Source organism: Orbicella franksi, chromosome 9 (assembly GCF_964199315.1).
Source record: "Orbicella franksi chromosome 9, jaOrbFran1.1, whole genome shotgun sequence".
In the NCBI taxonomy this organism is placed as follows: domain Eukaryota; kingdom Metazoa; phylum Cnidaria; class Anthozoa; order Scleractinia; family Merulinidae; genus Orbicella; species Orbicella franksi.
This window is the reverse complement of record NC_138153.1, coordinates 3,375,352-3,396,497: the sequence shown is the minus strand read 5'-3', so window position 1 is coordinate 3,396,497 and position 21,146 is coordinate 3,375,352. Positions and strand designations below refer to the sequence as shown.

The 21,146-nt window shown below is 38.0% G+C and overlaps 1 protein-coding gene and 1 pseudogene across 2 annotated transcripts; both read right to left on the bottom strand.

Moving 5' to 3' along the window:
* Nucleotides 1-631: 631 nt before the first annotated feature.
* Nucleotides 632-1,952, bottom strand: LOC145497270 (small cysteine-rich protein 6-like; annotated as a pseudogene).
* An 11,043-nt stretch (nucleotides 1,953-12,995) lies between these two features.
* On the bottom strand, nucleotides 12,996-19,787 carry LOC145497265 (small cysteine-rich protein 2). Of its 2 annotated transcripts, none has more exons than XM_081477091.1 (4): nucleotides 19,682-19,741; nucleotides 14,582-14,685; nucleotides 14,115-14,244; nucleotides 12,996-13,424 (listed from the first exon to the last, which is right to left on the bottom strand). In XM_081477091.1, the coding sequence occupies exons 2-4, from the start codon at nucleotides 14,652-14,654 to the stop codon at nucleotides 13,421-13,423; spliced, it is 207 nt and encodes a 68-aa protein (XP_081333217.1). In that variant the 5' UTR covers nucleotides 14,655-14,685; nucleotides 19,682-19,741; the 3' UTR covers nucleotides 12,996-13,420. The 2 variants fall into 2 exon arrangements, with proteins under 2 accessions (XP_081333217.1, XP_081333216.1); XM_081477090.1 differs by having other exon boundaries at nucleotides 13,221-13,424; nucleotides 14,582-14,661; nucleotides 19,682-19,787.
* Between the last annotated feature and the right edge of the window lie 1,359 nt (nucleotides 19,788-21,146).

Below are 21,146 nucleotides of genomic sequence, written 5' to 3'. Positions count from 1 at the left end.
TGAGTCTCCTTATTTACAGGGGACGGTAGCAAGACGGACAAAAACGGGAGTCGAGGGATAAAGGTAAGGGGAGCGGGAGAGCAGGGTTCGGAAAGCGGGAGGTTGTGCCCCCCCCCCCCCCCCACCCCTCACAACAAAGGATAGAGACAGGAGAAACGTTATTGAATGATTCAGCCTTTATTTATCCTCTTGTTACATTTTTTGAAGTTTACAATTACCCACATTTACTAAGTTAAGGCCGTCATTCCATTGTCGAGACGTCATTGCTGCAATCAATACCTGGGAAAAGAAAAGATGTTTATAATTACTCGGGGCCCCTGCTCGGGGTTAAACATTATTCATAATATAACATTGCTAGCGAGGAGCTTTGAAAAGTAGCAGAACGTTGGAACCCGTTAAATTATATAATACTGATTATAAATGGAGTTAATTTTTTAACAAAACAGGCCAGTCTTCAGATCAGTCTATTCCATCTCGTAAAATAGATGTGAGTTATTTAGGTCCCGACGCACTACGCCGGAGAAATTTGAAAACGCCGTTTTCACTCTCAAAATGCATCAAATGTTTTTAGTCCACACTACGCCGGACACATTTTGAAAAAGCAATGTTGCGTTTTCAAATTCCTCCGACCTAGTCTGGACGGGGTCTTAGTTTATGTATCCTTGTGTATAAATTTTTAATTAACTTTGATTTTTGAAGTACTATCTTCTACTGATAGAAACATATTTATGCTAATTTTGTATTTTTAACTCGCAGTTTTTATCGCTAGTTTTTATCACAAAAACGGTGTAATGTAGTTATTGTAAAAAAAAAACAAACAAAACAAAAAAAACCAAAAAAAAAAAAAAAACCAAGCAATAACAACAAATGTAAATACGGGATTGAAGTATTGACAAGTTAACAAATAAAATAAAAAATTCCCCGCTAAGAATCCATACCCAGAGGACATGCAGCAGCAACTAGAGTTCTACTCGCAGTACTTGTTGAATGGTTCATATTGAGGTGTATGGGCAGTCCCTGTTCTGCGGGACGCAAAACTCTTCCAAATCGTTCTTGCAGTCTGTAAACAAAAACAACAGAAGTCGTTTGTTTGTTAGCAAACAACGAGTCATGCTCCAAACACAACCTAAGAATTGCAGTTCATTCTAATGAATATGGTCACAAATCAGTTAAAAGGTACAATTTGAACAACGTGCGTTTCTCGTCAATGGAACAAAGAGACACTCACCCTCGCCATACTGCCTGGCGTGCAAGGGGTTCATCCTCTTGTTTCCGGAGACAGCACCCTGCACGGTAAGGGCCCTCAAAATGATCAACAACAGGCAGGCAACTTTGGTGTCCATAACTACCTTTAAAGCAACAGAAAACAGGAAAACTTAGAGAAAACAAATGCACAACGTTCTTAAAGCTCCTTATGATTTAAAGAAGCTCAGTCACGGTATTTTGAGTTATTTTGACCACGTACAAAATATTATTTTAAAATTATAGGGAACCTGAAAATAGTGGCTTACTGCGATAGAGAAACACCAAAAAGATAATAATATACCATGAACGAACGAAGATGGTTAAAGTGCCACTAACCCCCCCAAATTTTTTTTCGCTAATATAAATTTCCTTTTTCTCCTGATCACCACTGCGAAAAAATTATCGTTTTAGCTATTTTCATTAATGTTCTATGAATTTTTAAAGTTTGTAAATTTGCCCTTTTCCATGTTCACGACGGAGGAATAGCGGAGAATGGGACGAGTTGGCTTTTGACGTCACTTCGGGAATAACAATATTTTGTTTCTGAGAAGACGACGGAAGAAGATTGTTGAGGCTTCGAACCACTGGTGAACTACAATGGTGGACAAAATTCCTTGGGACACTTGCGTCATTGCATGAATTATGTGTGTTTTAAAAACGGAGTTTGAAAAAGCACTGTTATCCTTTTCAAAATTTGTTTCTGCCCCCCCCCCCCCACCCCTCCCCTACCCCATACAATGTTAAAACTCTGGAGAAATGTCCAACATTGTAGGTGGGGCGGGGGCAGGGGCTGAGCAAGTGTAGTTGAATTCACGCGTGACTGTTTGTTTGGCGCGTGTGAAAAAGCGCCACAAGTGTAAATTTGTCCCAAGACTTTTGTCCATGATTGTAGCTATGTATTCGGGGATTTTAATAAAAAGACACGCACGCCGGAGGTCGCCTGTAATCTGGCCGTGTTTCTCAATGGCCATTCCGAATACAGAATTGTTTTGCTCTTTGAGCTTCGTCTTTGAGGAACGAAATACATCTAAATTACAAATTTAGAATGGATCAAGCGTTTATAAATATATGAGGAAAGTGAAACAACGATTAACCCTTTGAATACCAAACTTTCGCCAAAAAAAAAAACCGTTTTTAACCGTTTAGTCAGGTTTTTTTAGCTGTCATGACGCTAAATAAGCCTAAGTTTTGCTAAGAAAGCCTTTTTGACTAAAAGAAGAGATTTTTCAAGGATTACGCACAAAATTGAGCAAAATTTCAATTCCGGGCATGCGTATAAGCCAAAATTTGGACTTTTTTTTTTGTTTGCCATTAACCGTTCTCAATTTTGTTTGTTGCCCCTTTTCTTTCTGTTTTTCTCGGCCCTTTTACATTGGCTACCTTTTGCATTGTATGTTCTTTCTGGCTGCCGTAAAAAGTTGGATGTTAATTACGGGCGAAGTTTAGAAATGGACCTTGATCAATCATAGGCGTAGTGGACCACTTTACCACCGTTTTGCACCAAAACTGATAACGTTGTTTTTCGATTTGCAACGTCGGAATGTCGTCGATATCTAAACATGACCATTTTGCGGAAAGGCCTAGCCTAGCAATACTATCTGCTTATCAAGAATATCTGATGACATTTAAATTGCTGACGTCACAAGTGGTACAAAGCGCACGACCATTAATTACGCATATATGCATATATGCGTAGTTGCTATTCAAAGGGTTAAGAGCCACTGCCCATAAATATGTACCAAACAACGGCACAGGTCGAAAAATCGATTTCGCTCATTTTTTGCCCATAGATTGGCCCTAGCTAGAAAACAAACGGACCATATTTAGTTTCTGCTAATGCAGCATTTTTTGGAAGAAATTTTCGAAAAACAATTTCGCCCCGATTGAGCTCAAAATCTACCTCCGTTTAAGCTGAATTTTCTGAAAATTTGATTGCTTTGCGCGTCGCACAACAGCTACTTGGCAATCTTTCAATGGTTTTTATATTCAGCTCAGATCTTCATGGTATGACTGGACGAAAAATAAAATGAATCGAGGTTTCGTTTGAGCCCGAAACGAGATCGAACAGAAACGCAAAATATTACAATGTGTTTCAAACGAGTTATAATAAAATGTCACCGGCCATATTTTTCTATGGGCTATAACTTTAAATGCCATAAAAACACTTTCTACGGGTTAACTATACACCCACCTGTTTGAAAATCAAAAAACATTTCTGGGCAAATGGTTTTAAGTCGCCCGCCTTGGGCCTGTGTGGCCTTGGCCCTGGACCTGAACCACCGTGAGAATGTAAACATTTGCGTGACGCGGGCAGTCACCTTGAATACAGTAATTCATTTCCAACAAACTGCAGATGGCTATCTTAGAACATTTGGGCGAAAAAAGAAAAACATAATGGACCACTTTTAGCTTTAATAAGTTGAAAGGCATCGCTTTAGAAATTTCGTTAATTAAACACGCTAATTAATAGCAATTGAGTTCGGGTCTTACGGCTATGTCGTTTTAAGCTCTCGTTCTTTCTTTGATCATTTTAATTACAAGAATGAGTTCTAGAAAGAAAATCGTTCTAAGTTCATTTGTTAAGCGTAATAACAAGTTGATATTGTTGGTTTGTAGCCTTACGTGATCTGAAGGAACGCTACAGTGATTAAATTTGTATTTGTTGATTTCGACGGATCGATTCCCGGTTTTAAAAACGTTTTTATTTGTACCAGTCAGCTTGTCGACATTTGGTGCCTTTTCTCCTTCCAAAAAGTCGAAAAAAGTAAACTAAACAAATCCTAAAAGTTTAAATCATAAATAAGAGACATCAACTAAGTCTCGGTAAGCTAGTAAAACTGTGCTGGACGGATTGCTTTCCAGGTTACGCACGTAGTGTACATATAGTTAATGTGTGCGAATGTTCCTTTTCAAACAACTGAAATGGTCAATAATATTATCTTAACAGATATTTTTTTCTTCAGTCTTAAAACTTAGGGTTAGGGTTAGGCTAAACCTAGACTGTTTTGGCGGTCAACCTATTTTGGGCCATCGAGAAAACAAGGAACATGGAACATGGAACATGGAACATGGAACATGGAACATGGAACATTTCGGAACATTCCGGAACATCGAATAATTATAATAATTATGAGGAAAATATGTAAAATTAAATTTTCAAAACTAAAATAAACAAAAATAAACTGGTGTCACCTCGAAATATGAAAAGATATTATTGGGGATAGGGGAGTCGGCAGGGGAGGGGCAGGGAGCGTTGTGTATTCATTTAACTGACTACAATGAGTGCAGGCTCCTCTCCTTTCCCACCAGTTGCGTCACGTCGCTTTACAGCACTCTGTTTTTCAACACAAACATGGATGATTCGGACGATGAATGCCAGGTAACTCATTGCGTCTCCTTTTTTGATCCCTGATTTCTTCAACATCTGAGATGTTCGTCTGAGCATCATACAGTTGCTTGTTAAGTCAATAGCCATAGTCTTGTCACTGTTCCGTCTTCATGTTGCACATCCCCAGTTTTCGCGCCGCTCCGCTAGGAACGCCTGACGCTATGATCCACCAAACCTTCGAGGAAGCCCAAGTAACAAGCAAGTTATTATTCTAGAAGTAATCAAAGATTAGAGCAGCGCGTTCACGCCCGTACTTCACATGTCTGGTCTACTTTGGTGGTGTACGAATGGCTCGATAGAAGTTTGATCGAATGTCAGATAACGATCTGCACGATCTGCACGTGAAGTTGAACTAGCGATGAATAGATTATAGCCTGCGTTAAAACTATTTTTCATTAATTAAGTATTAACTTGTACGGGACAAAAAAATTTCCAGGAAATGCATTTGAACAGTTGTAACAAATATTTCTTGAGACAATAAAGTTTTGACCAGCGACCCTGCAAGACAGCGCGCGCGTCGCCAAATGTTTTTAAATTTTGTGTTTGTATTTGTTTACACTGTCATCAGAGCTCGAGAAGTCCGAACTAGTTTAGACAAGAAAGTCAATGCTGAAGAGTTCTATTTCTATCTCATGGAGAAACTATTTCTTCATGAGAAATCGTGTATACGCATTTCTTTGTATTGACGTAATGAATTGAATAAAGAAATCACACTCGTGTATTCATATTTTTAGGTCTGATTAAGGAGTTCGAACGCCACCACCTTGGTTTTCTGTGAAGAACGAAATCTGGGAATAAGAGACAGTCACGTGATTAAACTGACGGCGAACGACTGGAAGGAATAGATTACTCTTCTTAGTTGCTAGTCTTCACTCATTGCATTCACTTCCATTTTAATGTTCTTTCTTTTTCTCTTCTTTTTTTTTGTTATGTTTTTGATTTGTTTTTATTTTCCGAGCTGATACCAGTTTATTTTTGTTTGATTTAATCTTTAAAGATTTAATTTTACATATTTTTGGCATAATTATTATAATTATTCGATGTTCCGGAATGTTCCGGGATGTTCCAGAATGTTCCATGTTCCTGGTTTCATTGACGCCCCCTATTTTGGCTAATTGCTTAATCAAATTATATATATTTCATTGAAATTCGCTCTTCCGTGACCGATTTCCGCGAACAAAACAAGATGGACTTTTGTTGTTCATAGATCGAACACTGTAATGTTTATTTGTCTACCAGTGTTATGATCTGAAAATTTGAGACAGGTAGCGAATAGAGTTAAAAGTGTCACTTAATTGATCAAACAACCAAAGTAGAAAAGATGGATTTTTTCCCAGTATGATTGAAACGCAAGCGCAATTTCTTCCTCGGCTAATTCATTTGGGGTTTTCTGGCTGAGTTTGAGCATATTGTGTTCAAAGTACAAATTTTGTACACAGCTAGAAGAGCTGAGATGCCATAACGCAGTTAGTAGTTTATAGAATTTATGGTATTTCCACTTGACTTTATTTGTCAGTCAATGATTCAGTTGCCATAAACCATAGAGGATTGGTTAAGAGTATCTCTAAAACTGCCACTGCATTGTAACTTATCAGTGAAATTAATAACTGAGCCATCTTTTGGAAATAAACAAGTGTTAAAAACCATTTACCTGAATCATTTCCCGGAGCACCGTAGTCACGTTCTTTATCAGGGATGTCGTGGGTGTTGCAATGCAAATGAAAAATATAAATATATATATTTATACTAACTTAAACCAAAAAAAAGGAATTTTCCATTATTTTATCCACACAACGTCTCAAAAATTGCTTTCATCGGATTGTTGGAAACGAATATTTACTCGAGAGTGACTATTCGCGTCACGCAATTGTTTACATTCCAACCGCGGATTTTGGGGAAAATCTATGAGAAACACAGGCCAAGGTGGGCGACTTAAAACCATTTGCCCAGAGATATTTTTTGATATCCTAACAGGTGGGTGTATATTTAACCCGTAGAAAGTGTTTTTATGGTATTTTACGTTATAGCCCATAGAAAAATATGGCGATGTTTCAATGCAATAATTCGCTTGCAACACATTGTAAACTGTTCGCGTGTCTGCTTGATCTCGTGTTCGGGCTCAAAACTAACTTTGATTTCTTTTATTTTTCGCTCAGTCATACCACGAAGACCTGAACTAATTATAAAATCCATTGAAAGATTCTCAAGTAGTCGTTCTGCGGAGCGCGAAGCAATCAAATATTCAGAAAATTCAGCAAAACCGGAAGTAGATTTTGAACCCAATCGGAACGAAATCGTTTTTGGCATATTTCTACCAAAGAAAGTTGTATTAGCAGAAACTAACTATGGTCCGTTTCTTTTCTCACTAGGACCTATCTATGAGCAATATACAAGCGAAACCAATTTTTCGACTTGTGCTACTAATAGGCGATTTAACCAATCACAACGTCAATTGAGAACGAAGGATGGCCACTTTTTTCTTAAATGGACCAGTGACGTGGAAGAATACACACTGTAGTTAAACAATGAAATTTGAAACTCAACAACATTGCGAAGGGTTATTGATCTCAGGAAACGTGATCACTTTGGCCCTAACATGGGCGTAACTTTGCTCTCAACAAAACTAATTAAAATTACTATCATTACTCTTGCCAATGTGACACCTTACCTGTCGTTGCAATGTGTTGGTTGCATAAACAAAAGGAATCGAAATTAGTAATAATGATTTCTTGCTAATTTAAGCTGTAATTTCCAGCTATTTGTGGCTGTTTTTTTGAACAACGGGATTGCACGTTTGTGCGCTCAAAACGTAAATTGAAATAAAGATTGTATGCATCTGGCTTGCTATTCAACAATTATGATAGTCCTGGAAAAAAAAAAGTCTACAGATATGGTATAAAACTGCGTAAGGATACATTTCGTTTTACCATGTAGTGTAATGCTTAAGATATAACGTTCGCGGGAAAATTCAGCCAACTTACCAGGTGAGGATTGGGCGGGTTTCAAGTGTTTACACACCTCATTAACAATATCACATTTTGAATTTCAAGCAGATATTTTAGTGTACTTTGGCAGAAAGTCCAAACAGAGTGATATTTTCACTATAAAATTTCGCGGAAAATACTTTAACATACTCTCCGAGACCATTTACACCGATATAATTTTAACTAAACTGGTTATTGATAAAATAATTACATTCCTTGATGAATAATATGTTGTTATCCCAGAACTGGCTATTTCAAAAGAAACGTTTGTCACTATCGCACCGGAAAGGTCAATTCCACGCTAGCGAAAACTAAACATGCTCTTTTTATTTTACGTTATACAGGGCCCCCGTTGATACCAGTCCTGCGACTGAAGGGGTCACCCTGTTTAAATATTGATTATTATTAAGAGCCAAAAAATCTTGATGTAATGTGGAAAATGGTTGTTTTAGATCATAACCAGTACTACGCTGTTGTTTTATGAGGGAAACATTAAGCATTGTAGTAGAACACACAAGCGTATATGTCAGTTTGGAGTCTTTCTAACGTCAGAATCTGTAAATAAAGATATATGAAAGATGGGTTGGTATGTTTCAATTTATTTCAATCAATCAATCTACTGTTACGTTTTTGGACGAGAAAGTGACCTACGTCTTTAGGCTTTTCGACTTTTTTACTTTTTTTTTTTTTCGCCTTTCCTTTTTCTCCTTTTCTTTTCTTTCGCTGCATTGATTGACCTTCTACTGGGCTTGTTTCCAGTTTAAAACATTCTGAGAAAGCATCATCGAGACAGGCAATTTTTGCCATGGAGTAGCTACGTGTAGGGGCAGGAAATTTTGCTCTGAGTTTTTCACTCAACTTTTTGAGCATTTTTGTGCATATCTCAGGCTCCATTGGGCTGATAACTCTAATCTGGGTATCATTGGAAAGATCTTTTCCTCCTGCAGAAGTTGAGCATAGATGATGCCAATTTTAGTCAAGGGTGATGACGTCAGAAGTGGAAGAAAGGCCAAGGCTCGTCATGGCCGGTTACGACAGGCACAGGAGTCAATGGGTTAAAGCTATTGTTGTTGTTATTGTGTTTGGAAAACTAGGAAACTATAAAAGTTCAGTTTTTCGGACCCGCAACAATTTTCTGGACCCGCGACAATTTACCCGCGACACGCGACACGCGACACGCGACACGCGGCAATTAGATTATCTCTTATTTTAACTAACTCATTGCGAATTTATTAAAACAAACAGTTCAATCACTGAGCATTTTTGTTGACGTTTTCTTTCTCTATACATCCGTTATTTATTGATATCGGAGATTTTGTTTTAATTCTCCCTCAAACAAAGTCCCTCACCTTAAATTACGTCAAAGGAAATGGTAATATTGTGAGACAAGAAAAATGCTATTTGTGCGGTACGAGAGAACGCATTTCATATTATTCGTTTGGACACAAACAACATCATGTTTCTTATTAGTTTATTCTAAAGTTTGCCTTGAATCCCATAACACAGTATTTGTTTTTAATCTGAATACGCGTTCGTAATTCTAATCATTGAAGTCTATATGTCGTTATCGGTCAATCATCGAAATGGATACGTTGTCATTTTTATCAGTTTTTAAATTGCGTTTCCTTCATAAAATTTCGATTCCTCCTATAATGACGCTATCTTTTCAGATCAAACTCGATTTTCTAGTGGATAAAGGCTCATTGGAGGAAACCTTTCAATGCATTATTTTTCTTTCATGTTTGTGAGTCCTAGAGCTGATCGTTTTACTGACCCCCGTGAAGACTGAGTTTATCAAGTTGATATAAAGTAAAATTCCGGTTTGCCTCCGACATGTTTATGTCAGATACAAGTAAACTATTATATTTCAAGCCGACAACTTTTCGGGAAATTGCTTGTCCGTTTTTGCTGTAAATTAAACATGTAATTTTTTTTTTCAATTCAGTTTCAATTTCAAAATGTTATGAGTCAACCTTACAGGCAAGACAGAATCCACTTAAATTTAATATCAGTTGTGAATGGTTACCTAGACACGCTGTTTTGACTGTGATTTAATTTGCCGAATAACAGCGTGCTCTGCTCTCTCATTTATTTTCACGGCGGCAGCAGCGTACCCTCTCCACCCATATAAAAAGGACGGCGGTGCTAGTCTTACCTTTTAGGGGTTAAAAACACGGTTTTGATACGTCTTAGGGTGTTCAGCCCCAAAAGGTCCACGACAGGAGCTTTTGCAGTACCTCTTAGGGTATTGAGCTAAAATAAAATGACAGAAGATAAAGTGTTGTTTTAGAATTGGTAACTCTTAGGGGTAAAAGAAAAAAAACATTTTAAACCACGCCCTTGGTACTTGTTAGGGGTTCTTTTCAAAATTTCCGACGAGCACCCGTCCTTATTATGTGGGATCAATCCCCGGGCGTACCCATCATTAGTTACCAGATCATCTGTGTTCGTAGGGAACGAACAGTCTGGGTACGTGGCACAAGACACGCGTCTTAATAGAAGTTTCATGTACAAGCAAAGCGAGACGATAAAAATTGACGTTTCGGTGTCTTTATGACGCCATCATCAAGGCTTTTGTCGAAAAAAATCTGTGCGTAATAAATGGAAAATTGAATTATGTAAGTGCTTTCGTGCGAATTAATGGAGTCTAATTGAATTTTTTTTTTTTAGGACGCGAAGCTGCCTTATTAGGTGTTTAGGGACCTTGTCGAGTTGGTTCCAATAGTGTTAATGTTTGTATCTGGATGGTGAACGTTGGTTGTAGCCTTCTTACTCGCGTTCGTGGCAGTCCCCGTTTGTTTACCTGAGATAACCTGAGTTGCACAGGTCACACTGGAAACGACATACTGAACATATTTTTCGTTTACGATGCGGCTTACAACACAGGCTGGGTGGTCGTCTGTACCTTAAAGGCAAGAACACTAGAACAACAGCTCTAGTTTCTTTCGGAGCTAGTGCCGGGGTAACAGTTGTTGATGGGATCTTCTTGAGGTGACGAAGCGCTTAATGGTACATAATTCATTGGATATTTTGAGTAATTCACTGAGTCTTAGGAAGACTGCCGATCACACTCATCTGAGGGCAGCCTCTTTCCTCACTCTCCAACCCTTTCGTTGTTTCACCCCAAGCTGGTCTTCAAGTAGAACAACCATGAGAATTTTATGTTTATAACAACTGCATAACTGCAGCTTTGTTTTAAACCTGATCGTAAAGAAACCCGGTTACGAAAACGGACGTCTCTGGACTCGTCTCATAACTCTTTTGCGTAGGCTGAAATTATTTCGCGGGGAAAAATAAATTTTCCTTTCACAATTGACGTTACCGCAAATATATTTTTAGTATATGTTTGATAACAGGATCGACTGCAATTTGGTAAGTTTGCCTAATTTTAGTTGAGGCAAAACTTGTCTCCTTACACGGCAAATTGCACGTTCGATCGGCGAGAATATACAAGACTGGATTTGTTTTTCAGGGAAGCGGCAAGATTATTACATCAACGTCATAGGATAAGACGGAGATGCAAAGATTTTTGTCTTAAGAAATTTCTGCACATGACGAGGCCGGGCAGCATGAGCAATCAGAGCAAATAAATAGTCAGAATATGGAGAGGAGAATAATATTTCGCCATTTCCGCCTCACTTCCAAAAGGTTTTTTTGTTGTGTCTCAAGCTTGTTTCCATTAAGTCCATGAAAGAACCGCCATGAAATCTTCACGTTTATAGCAAGTTTTACTGAAGTTCCAAGTTCACAGTGTATATCTGAAGTGCAAATTAATTTAAGATAAACGGGAAGGTGGAGAGAGGGAGAAGATGAATGCAGGAATCTTACTCTAAATGGGCTGCCGCATTTCACTTGCTTTAGCAATAGCAACTGAAGGTAAAACTTACTAAAAGTCCCACCGCTCGTTCTAGTGTGATACATCCATATCTCTAAAGGTTCACAAGTATGCTGAAAATAGTTTACATTACGTTTGCGGAGGACGAATATTTAAGGAATGAATTTTAGATAAATTGTGTCCATTTGTCAGGCTCGATTGATTCAGCAGTCTCTTGAAAAAGTTTTAAAAGATGCTTAAAAATTAGCAAAAAAGATAAATGACATATCGAATCTCGTGAGAGATATATTAATTTTCCTTTCTGGGTAATTCATAATAGACCACTTCGCTAATGTGTAAAGCTAATAGTGCAAACATAGAAGACAATGGACACAGTTTACGTGAACTTTCATTCCCTTTAAAATATTCGCCCTTCGCAAACGTAACGTAAAATATTTTCTGCATACTGATGAATCTTGTGAGATGTAAATGTATCGCACTACAACGCGCGGTGGAATTTCCAGCTTAGAGAGATTTCATACAGTTGCTATTGTAAAAGCAAGTCAAATGCAGTGGGATAATTCAGAGTATAGGATTTCCGCATCCTTCATCATTCTCAATCTGCGGCTTTCCGTTTATCTTTCAGCATTTTAGATAATCACTGAACACGTAATCCTCAACCTTTTTTTTTTCTTTTATGCTAAGTCCGTTCCATTCCTTGTTGTTTTTGTATCCCAGAATGTTACGGGAGCCCGCACTCGCCGTTGAGTTGTGTAAAACGTGTCAGAGAACGATGTGCTTTAACTTGTGTAGCACTAATGCGTTTTTAAAAGTAACCGTTATTTCGTCTCAACGAAAACGAAGCAAAATGTTTTCGACCACGCTAGCGTTTTCGTTGTGTTTTCCCCTGTCCACGCTAATCCGGTTTCGAACGAAAACTCAAATCTTTTGATGCGTTTTCGCTCTCGTCCACACTAAAACAATCAAAAACGCTGAAGGAAGCGACAGTATAGGACGCGTTTTTCAGCACCGTTTTCAAAAGCCTCCGTTTTCACCTATCCGCAGGAGAACCGGTACGTTTTCAAAACAATGCTCCGGTAAACCAAGGCTCTGCTTTTAAAACCGTATTCGAAGGCTTCCATTTTTATCTGCGTTTTCGGTCGTTTTAGTTTGGACGATAGGCAAAAACGCATCAAAAAGTATGTGGTTTCGTTCGAATTTCCACCTAGTTTGATCGTTTATTGCACGAATATGTTATACATTAGACGTTTAAAACCAAGTCTACATGTGCAATCAGACTTCACTCGCGTGAGAATATTTATATGAATCCAGTTATATAATTCAATTTTCCTTTTGTAATGCAAATTTAGGGATTTTTTTATTAAAGACTCGCAGAATATTTCTACAATAACCTTGAAAATGGCGTCTTGGTGATAGAGAAACGTCGGTTTTTATCGTTTTTTTTTTGTTTGTAGACGAACAAATACTAGTATTGTTGCAAGAAGATATTGTAACTACGAAAGCGCCAGCGAGTGAGATCTTTGCCGCAATATACTCCCGAATATCCCAGAATATATCATTTTAAACGGTCCAATGCAAGTGAAAGACTGAAATCATTTTCCCTCGTCCAATGCAAATGTAAACTAGCGTATTTCGGTTTTTTGAGAAAACTCTTATGCAGTGTCTTATCAAGAGCTGTATGTTCGCTGGACAGCATTGCCACGACATTATGTCTCTATTTTAAAAGTTTGTTCTTAATTGTGTGTTGCAGGAAAATAATGCGACTCATGGAATAACGACAGTAGCTTTGCTTAAACAGCTTTTATTCCACTGCTTCAAGTGCATCCACCCATAAAATACTGATCATTTAGACTAATAACATTCAGTTAACATTAAGTTAATGACTACAAACAAAGTGATTGATGACTATTCTACTTTCGTCAGTTGAAACGGAGGCAGCAGTGTTGGATGAGTGATCATCACCTCGCATCATCTACAAAATAAACAACATATTACCATTATTTACCAGAGTCAATCACTCACCAATGTGGTATTAAACTAAAATTTGGGTCGACTTAAATTAGGTTTGTGAATTACCCCCAGAAGCGTGATGGGTACTGATAGCTATAATTTTCCGATGTTTGAAACCAACAAAATGCACACAAGTACAACCCAAAAAAAATAGTGCATCTACTCAAAAAGAGTCAGGAATAACCCAACTGACTGTTAGAATTTGTCATGGTATTTCACTGAACTCAGAGCAAGATGTTGCCATGGAAATCTATTTTGGAGGACAAGTTTTTCCAAATTTGAAATTTTTGTTAACAAAATCCATCTTCCTTGTAATTCCATTTTATGTATTTAGGACTTTTTTCTCATTGTCTGTTTGATTTTGATTGGCTTGAGATGGCGGCTGTTCGAATATCAAACAAAAAGGGAACATTTTAGGCGTATGATATAGTTTCAGTAGCATTATTTAAATGTTCTCCAAGTTACAAAGAAAGTAGATTTCGCCCTCTTCCTCTTTTCTTGATCGTATCCCGGACTCGGTAGGGCGGGTTAATGTAATAGCTCAGTTGGAAGTTTTGAAGTAAAGGCATAAATTAGATGCTCCTCTTGACTGAAAAGTCATGATTCTCGTCTAAAGAGTTTTGTTCTTATCAGTATGTTACACGGTGCTTACTCGTAACAGCAGCATCTGTTTGTCGGCTCCATGCAGTAGAAATTTTCTGAACAGTCAACCGGCATATCTTCTGGGCATGGGTCCTCATCATAATAACACGTTCCATATGGGTAGTCGCAGAATTGTTGATCTGTGAAAGAGAATTTATCGTTAATATAAAAAAATAATAATATCTAGTGAAGATATGGCCATTGCATCCTGTTGCGTTTTCAAAAAAGTTAAAAAATCGAGTGGTTCAACAAGAATTAACGGGATTTGCACCCATAACCAATTTCTGTTTACTAGACGTAAACATATCGAATAATAATTGGCTTACTCGCAATATAGATACCGTCTTAATTGTGCTCAGCTGAAACTGTGCGTAAAATCAAATGCTCCGAGTAGTTGACTATTTTTTCGTTGACGGCATTCTACACAAAGATGTGCTGTACTTTCTTTACTGAGTACTGAGTAGATACTGTGCTTACCTGCGAATGCAACATGCGCACCCATCCCCACCAAGATTATCAGCAACAGGCACAGATGAAACTTAACAGCCATGTTTGAACTGCAACAGACAAGGTAATAACGGCTGTCGATAAAACCCGGAACATGGAACATTTCGGAACATTCCAGAACATCGAATAATTAGCATAATTATGCGAAAAATATGTAAAATTAAATTTTTAAAACTAACATAAACAAAAATAAACTGGTATCAGCTTGAAATATGAAAACATATTATTGGGGATAGGGAAGTCGGTAGCAGAAGGGTAGGGAGCGTTGGGTATTCAGTCAACTGACCAGAATGAGTGCAGGCTCCTCTCCTCTTTCTCGCCAATTGCGTCACGTCGCTTTTCAGCACTCTGTTTTTCAACACAAACATGGACGATTCTGACGACGAATGCCAGGTAATTCATTGCGTCTCCTTTTTTGATACCTGATTTCTTCACCATCTGAGGTGTTTGTCTAAGCATCATACAGTTGCTTGTTAAGTCAGTATTCATGGTTTTGTCCCTATACCATCTTTCATGTTGCTATTTATCATCCCCAGTTTTCGCGCCGCTCCGCTAGGAACGCCTGCACTATGACCCATTATTCCAAAACTCGAATTTAAGGTTAATCAGGTTGAGAAAAAAATTACGATCAAAGACCTTGATTTTAAACAAAAGAGAACAAACGGCTACCCGGTGGGGTCGACTAAACAAGGGAATTATTTTTTTCTGTTCAGAAATTCTTTTGATTAGACTTGAGACGCAAAATGTTCTCGAAATTGCGCTCAATTGTCGTCCATTGCTTAGTGGTAATAACCAGTTTCAAAGTAACAATAGATTGATTGATTGAAATAAATTGAAAAATACCAACCCATCTTTCATATATCTTTATTTACAGACTCTGAAGTTAGAAAGACATCAGATTGACATATTAGCTTGTGTGCTCGTACAAAGCTTAGTCATGAAATGTTTCTCTCATAAAACAATAAAGTATTACTAACTGGTTATGATGTAAAATAACCACTTTCCACATTAGATCAAGTTTTTTTGGTTCTTAGTTTTCACCTTTCCGGTGCAATGGTGACAATCGTTTCTTTTCAAAGAGCCAATTTAGGGATGACAGCGCAATATTCATCAAGGAATTTAATCATTTTATCAATAACCAGTTTAGTTAAAATTATATCGGTGTAAATGGTCTTGGAAAGTACGTAAGAAATATTTTCCGCCAACTTTTTTGTAAATAGAATCCCTCTGTTTCGACTTTCCGTCAAAATTAACCAAAATATCTGTTTAAAATAGATTCTTAGACTGCATGGTAGAATATTTGAAATGTGATATTGTTATTTAGGTGTGTAAACACTTCAAACCCGCCCAATCCTCACTGAGAAAGTTGGCTGAATTTTCCCGCGAACGTTCTATCTTAAACATCACGCTACATGGTAAAACGAAATGTATCGTCATTTCGCTGGTCTGTTTTTTTTTTATTTCCGTCGTATAAAAACGCCAAGTTTACAATGATCGAAACCTACCCTAAATTAATTTTAAGAATTCTGCAAATAGTCTGTTTACATTGATCTATCGTTTTGGAAGGCGTTACGCGAAACAAATTGAAAAGTCAGACGACAGGAGTTCTCAATGTGGATATTTTTAAAATGTTTCTCCTTGGCTTTGAAAACATGAACCGTTCTTCCGGAACACACGAGTCGCCAAGTAGTACGGGTGGACTACGGTCTGTTAAAATTAATTAGGGACATTTAAAAGCAGTCACGTCTGCGACGGCAGGAACGACGCCTAGCAAAAAGTGAATTTATATTTTATGTTCGAATTTCTTGATTATACAACTATCTTAACCTGTTCAGTACGCCAAACCGTCTAAAAATTGGCTAAACCTAAATATGTAATGCCAGCGATCAATTCCAAACAAATAAACTATATATTTTCCGTCGTTTCGATTCGACCCTATAGCTACCGACGGAGATTTTGTGCTGAAGAAGAATGCGCTTGTCAGTCAACCGAAACACAAACTAATAAGTCGAGGACTCCCAGGTTATTAGCGTGCGTAAAAAGAACATTTCATTTAAAATGACAGTGAAGTAGAAATGTATTCATTTAACTGAAAGTATGCTGGACCTCTTTTCAAGATCTTGTCGAAGAATTCTCCATGATTTCACTAGCACGGAATATGCAAATTTGCGTAGCTAGTGTTCGTACGCAGTAATTGAATAGGGTGTCTGGAAAACCCGGATAGCGAATAGCGAATAGTCGCGAATAGCGAACAGCGAATAGTCGCGAATAGCGAATAGCGAATAGTACGAATAGTGCGAATAGTGGCCAACAGTCTCGAATATTGGCGAATAGTGGCAAATAGTGGCAAATAGTAACAAATAGGGTACCCAGTATCTCGCAGCTCACCTCGTAGCAACTTAAGATGGGTTTTTTTTTGCGCTAAAAAGCGCAGACGCTTATCAGGACAAAAGGTGTTTCTAAACGAAATTTCTTCTGTTTTAACTGCTGTAAAAGCGTAAATACGTCTTTATTAGGTTATCCTTGTGTTTTCTGTTTTCTTAATGTCGGCGATGGACAGCCCATTTAGCTTGAGTCCGGAGAAGAAAAGGTAATAAACTCACTGAAATTCTGTTGCCTATTTGGATAATTAATTAACGCTGGATATTAGATCTAAAGCGGTGACTACTGACGACTATTCGTCACTATTCGCCACTTTTCGCGACTGTTCGCCACTATTCGCACTATTCGAGACTATTCGCACTATTCGGGACTATTCGCTATTCGCTATTCGGGTTTTCCAGACACCCAATCGAATATACATATACTACGGTCGGTCGACAATAGCGAAGCGAAAAGTTACCTCACCTTCGAATATTGTTTGCTGACATCTCTGCTTATCTCTTATGTTAAAACCATTTTCAATCAGTGATCTGAAGAAGTAGGCAGAAGTGGAGTACGACTGCATCGCACTTTAACTTGTATTTCGGGCGAAATTAATACTTAACAAATAAAGAAGCCTCGACTGTGCTCTGTTCTGTTGTAAAGCACGCAGGAAGCAGTAGAGCACGAAAGAAGTGTAGGGGAAAACACGAGACGTAGTCGAGTGTTTTTCCCTACTTCTTGAGTGCTCTACCGCTTCCTAAGTGCTTTACAACAGAACAGAGCACAGCCGAGGCTTCTTTATTTGTTTTATGATAAAGAATCCGATAATTTCTCCACGCATTCAGCTGAATTTTCAAACGAAACTTTATTTTCCAAACGAGCAAAAGTGGCGTCAGCGATGCACTGTTCTCTGATAAAGCACGCTAAAATAAGCCAATCACAATCCTTTTTAGAATTGTTCAAATAATTTGATTGGCTAACGAAGCGACAGCTGTCAATCACAAACTGGACTTCAGCTAAGCTTTCAGTTTCGAGTAGTTTGAGCGGCTTTCGAGAGAAGAACGATGCCTTCAAAGTTCGCTTTTAAGTTAATTTTTAAATACGGATCTAAGGGCAGGTAAAGGTTTATAGTCCAGACGAATCCGGCCGTATTGTGGCCCATAAAAACGAGCACCTTTCCAGTGGAAATTACGAAACGCGGAGCTCAAAGCTTGCGGATGAAAATGCGAAATGCCGAGTTTAATTTGAAAGGAGCTGCAATTATTTACGGCTTGTAGCCGCATGCAGCAAGATTGCCCGAACTAGCGTAAAAGTTAGAAAGACTAAACGGTTCCCACTGGTTCTACTCCGAGCACAGAAGAGAATATCAGAGCAAGCTTTGCATTAACCACTCGTCGGTTCACTTCGCTGAGATGACCGGAGAACGAGCGTTACTACACTGCATGTAAGTGTTGTTTAAGCAATTGAGCATTTTTACAAAAATAAAGCTTCTCATCATAAACAGAGACAGTTCAATTGTTGTTTTCTGTCGTTGTTTTACTTCTTAAGTATAATTTCTGCCTTCGTAACAAATATAATGTCCTTATCGAAGCACTGTTTAGGTTGAGAATTTGTTTATTTCGCTATGTGTTTTGTCGGCGGGAATCTAGCAAAACTTGTTATTTTAGTACAGTTTTAACACTACTGTTGCTAACAATGGTCTCTGTGAGCCATATTTACTGCAGACAAATAGCTCGTTTCCACTGCGTTTGTCTGAGTCACAGGGGATGTTTAATTTGGGTCAAATTCGTCAAAATTCCGAAGCAAAAACTTGGAAGCCAACTTACCGTCATCAACCCGTGCTCTGTTCTCTGATAAAGCACGCTGTTTCAGCCAATCAGAGCGCGCGTTATATGGAAACTTTGTTATAATTGAATGTAAAAGTGTTTTGACACTCCGAAATTTGCACGTTCCGTTAAGTCAAATTACCAACTCTTGGTGTTCATTGACATCTTTATAACTCTTTAAGAGCTGTGAGCTAACTATTCAGTCATTGTTCGTACCTTTATAACCCAAATGGACCGGCAAATTGTCGATCCCGGCCTAAATATAATTATACAACGCGGCGATCTCCACTGGCGACCCGCACTTCGAAATGGAAAAAAATATGTACTTCGCAGCCGTCCAAATCGTAGCTAGACTCCGAATTGTAATGCTAGATGATACAGTTCTTTCACTGCAAGTTCTTGTCCAGTTTTGATAAAATATGAGTCACAAATAAACCGAAAATGTTTTGACTGCCCTCGAAGCTCAGTCAAAAGTCTCTTGAGTGTTTTAGCCCGGTTCCCGAGGTGACGTCACTAGTAGCCCGGCCCAGATCCCACTTTGCGCGGTCGTGAACATAGAAATTATATGTTTAAACGCCTGTAGAAATGCAGGGATTTTATCAATCGAGATAATTTTTCGATGAAGAAATCAGGGAAACTAGTAGATTTTATTAAAGGAAAAAAATTATTTGGGGTTAGTGGCACTTTAAGGATGGAGCAGATTAACATGGATTACAAACGACAAAATTGAAAAAATTTAGGCTAACATTTTCAAGGTGCGCAACCGTGACGTAGCTCCCTTAACCCTCAACGACCTAACCCAAAGCTTATTCAGCAAGTCAGGCTACTTTCAAAGACCTCTGTTTAACTCAAAATACTGAAGCATAGTTTGATTTCCTACCTTAGCTTGAAAATTGGAACTTGAGACGGTGGATAAATCCGCAATATCAAATACTCTCTTCAAGTACTGATGAAGACTGCAAGACACACTCTTATTTATTCCCCCATAGGCCGTATAATTTATGCGTTTTTGAGAGGCGGTTGCCTTTTAGAATATGAACAACATACACGTGAAAAACATTCCTACATGTTGATCTGGCTACATTGACTACAAAATTATTAACTGTCTGGCGGTGTGCTTTTATAGCTGTTTATTTTCCAATCTTCCTTTGAAGAGGAGGCTTTTAATTTCGAATCTCCCCCAAGGCCAAATGAATATTTTAAGTTTCATCTCTAAACAGCTTAAATATTTTTAAATTCCTGCCTCCTCGTTTCAGTTCTCTTCTTACATATTTTTGCTTGACAAAAAAAGAGTTAGTTCTGTAAGCCCAAATGTAACAAAGATTTCACACTGGATAAATACATTGCACAAGAGCTAGACGTAAAACCCATCCATTTGAATCCCCAGTTGTTAGTGGTGGAATTCCCGTTACGTTACCTAAGACTTATTGGTAAAGGACAATAATTGCACTTTTTGTTAAAAAATGTAAGTCGCCGGGTCTCTTTCTCACAAGGATATCCGATGGGTTCTCGGTATAAATATTTTCTTAATGACACAGAAGAAGTAAGCTAACTTCCTTACAAACCCGAGAAAAGTCTTTTTAATCAGTCTGCTTTAAAGTCTTGGGTGCGGCCATGGATTCTTTCTCCGGTGACGAATATAAATGTAAGGAAAAATGATTCGGAGCAACTGAAAATCACGAGAACTGTTGTTAAAGGCCGAATTCCTAGAGTAAGCTGTCGCCTTTGGATCATGTGATAAATAATACCTCTTTGGGTTTGTTTTGATAGTCATAGTTTTGTTCTAGAAGGTTTCCGGTGCTATAAACTTATTGACAATATTTTTACTCGTACTGATTATGAAACAGCTGCCAGTAGTTGTTTTGTTAACAACCTTCTTAATAATGCTTTCAAAACTCGTTGAAAGGTTTCCGACATTCTAATATTTTAATAATTTTTGCGTGGAGAGTATTTTCATCTTATTAGTTTTGAGCGGTTTTGTAGTTTGAAAAGAACCTCTCGATGTTGCTAGTAATGCGGCAGGCTTTTTTAGTTTTTTTGTCGGTACATTTTTGTTATTAGCGTTTTACTGAAAGCGCGCGATATGTCCATGTTTTTAAGACTAGTTGAATAAATATTTGGGGGAAAAGTGAGACGGGCCAAACAATGTAACTGGTTTCTTTATGTTACCTTGCGTGAAACCACTGTATCGATACTGACGACGTAAACAAAACTATTAACTATAAATATTTCTACTTACTTAAGGACTATACTCTTAACAGGCTTTTCTCAAAAATTGTTTTGACACTGAGGCGTTGTTTTCAAGCGGTTCCGACATTTACTTGTAGTCAATAACTGGAGCGTTA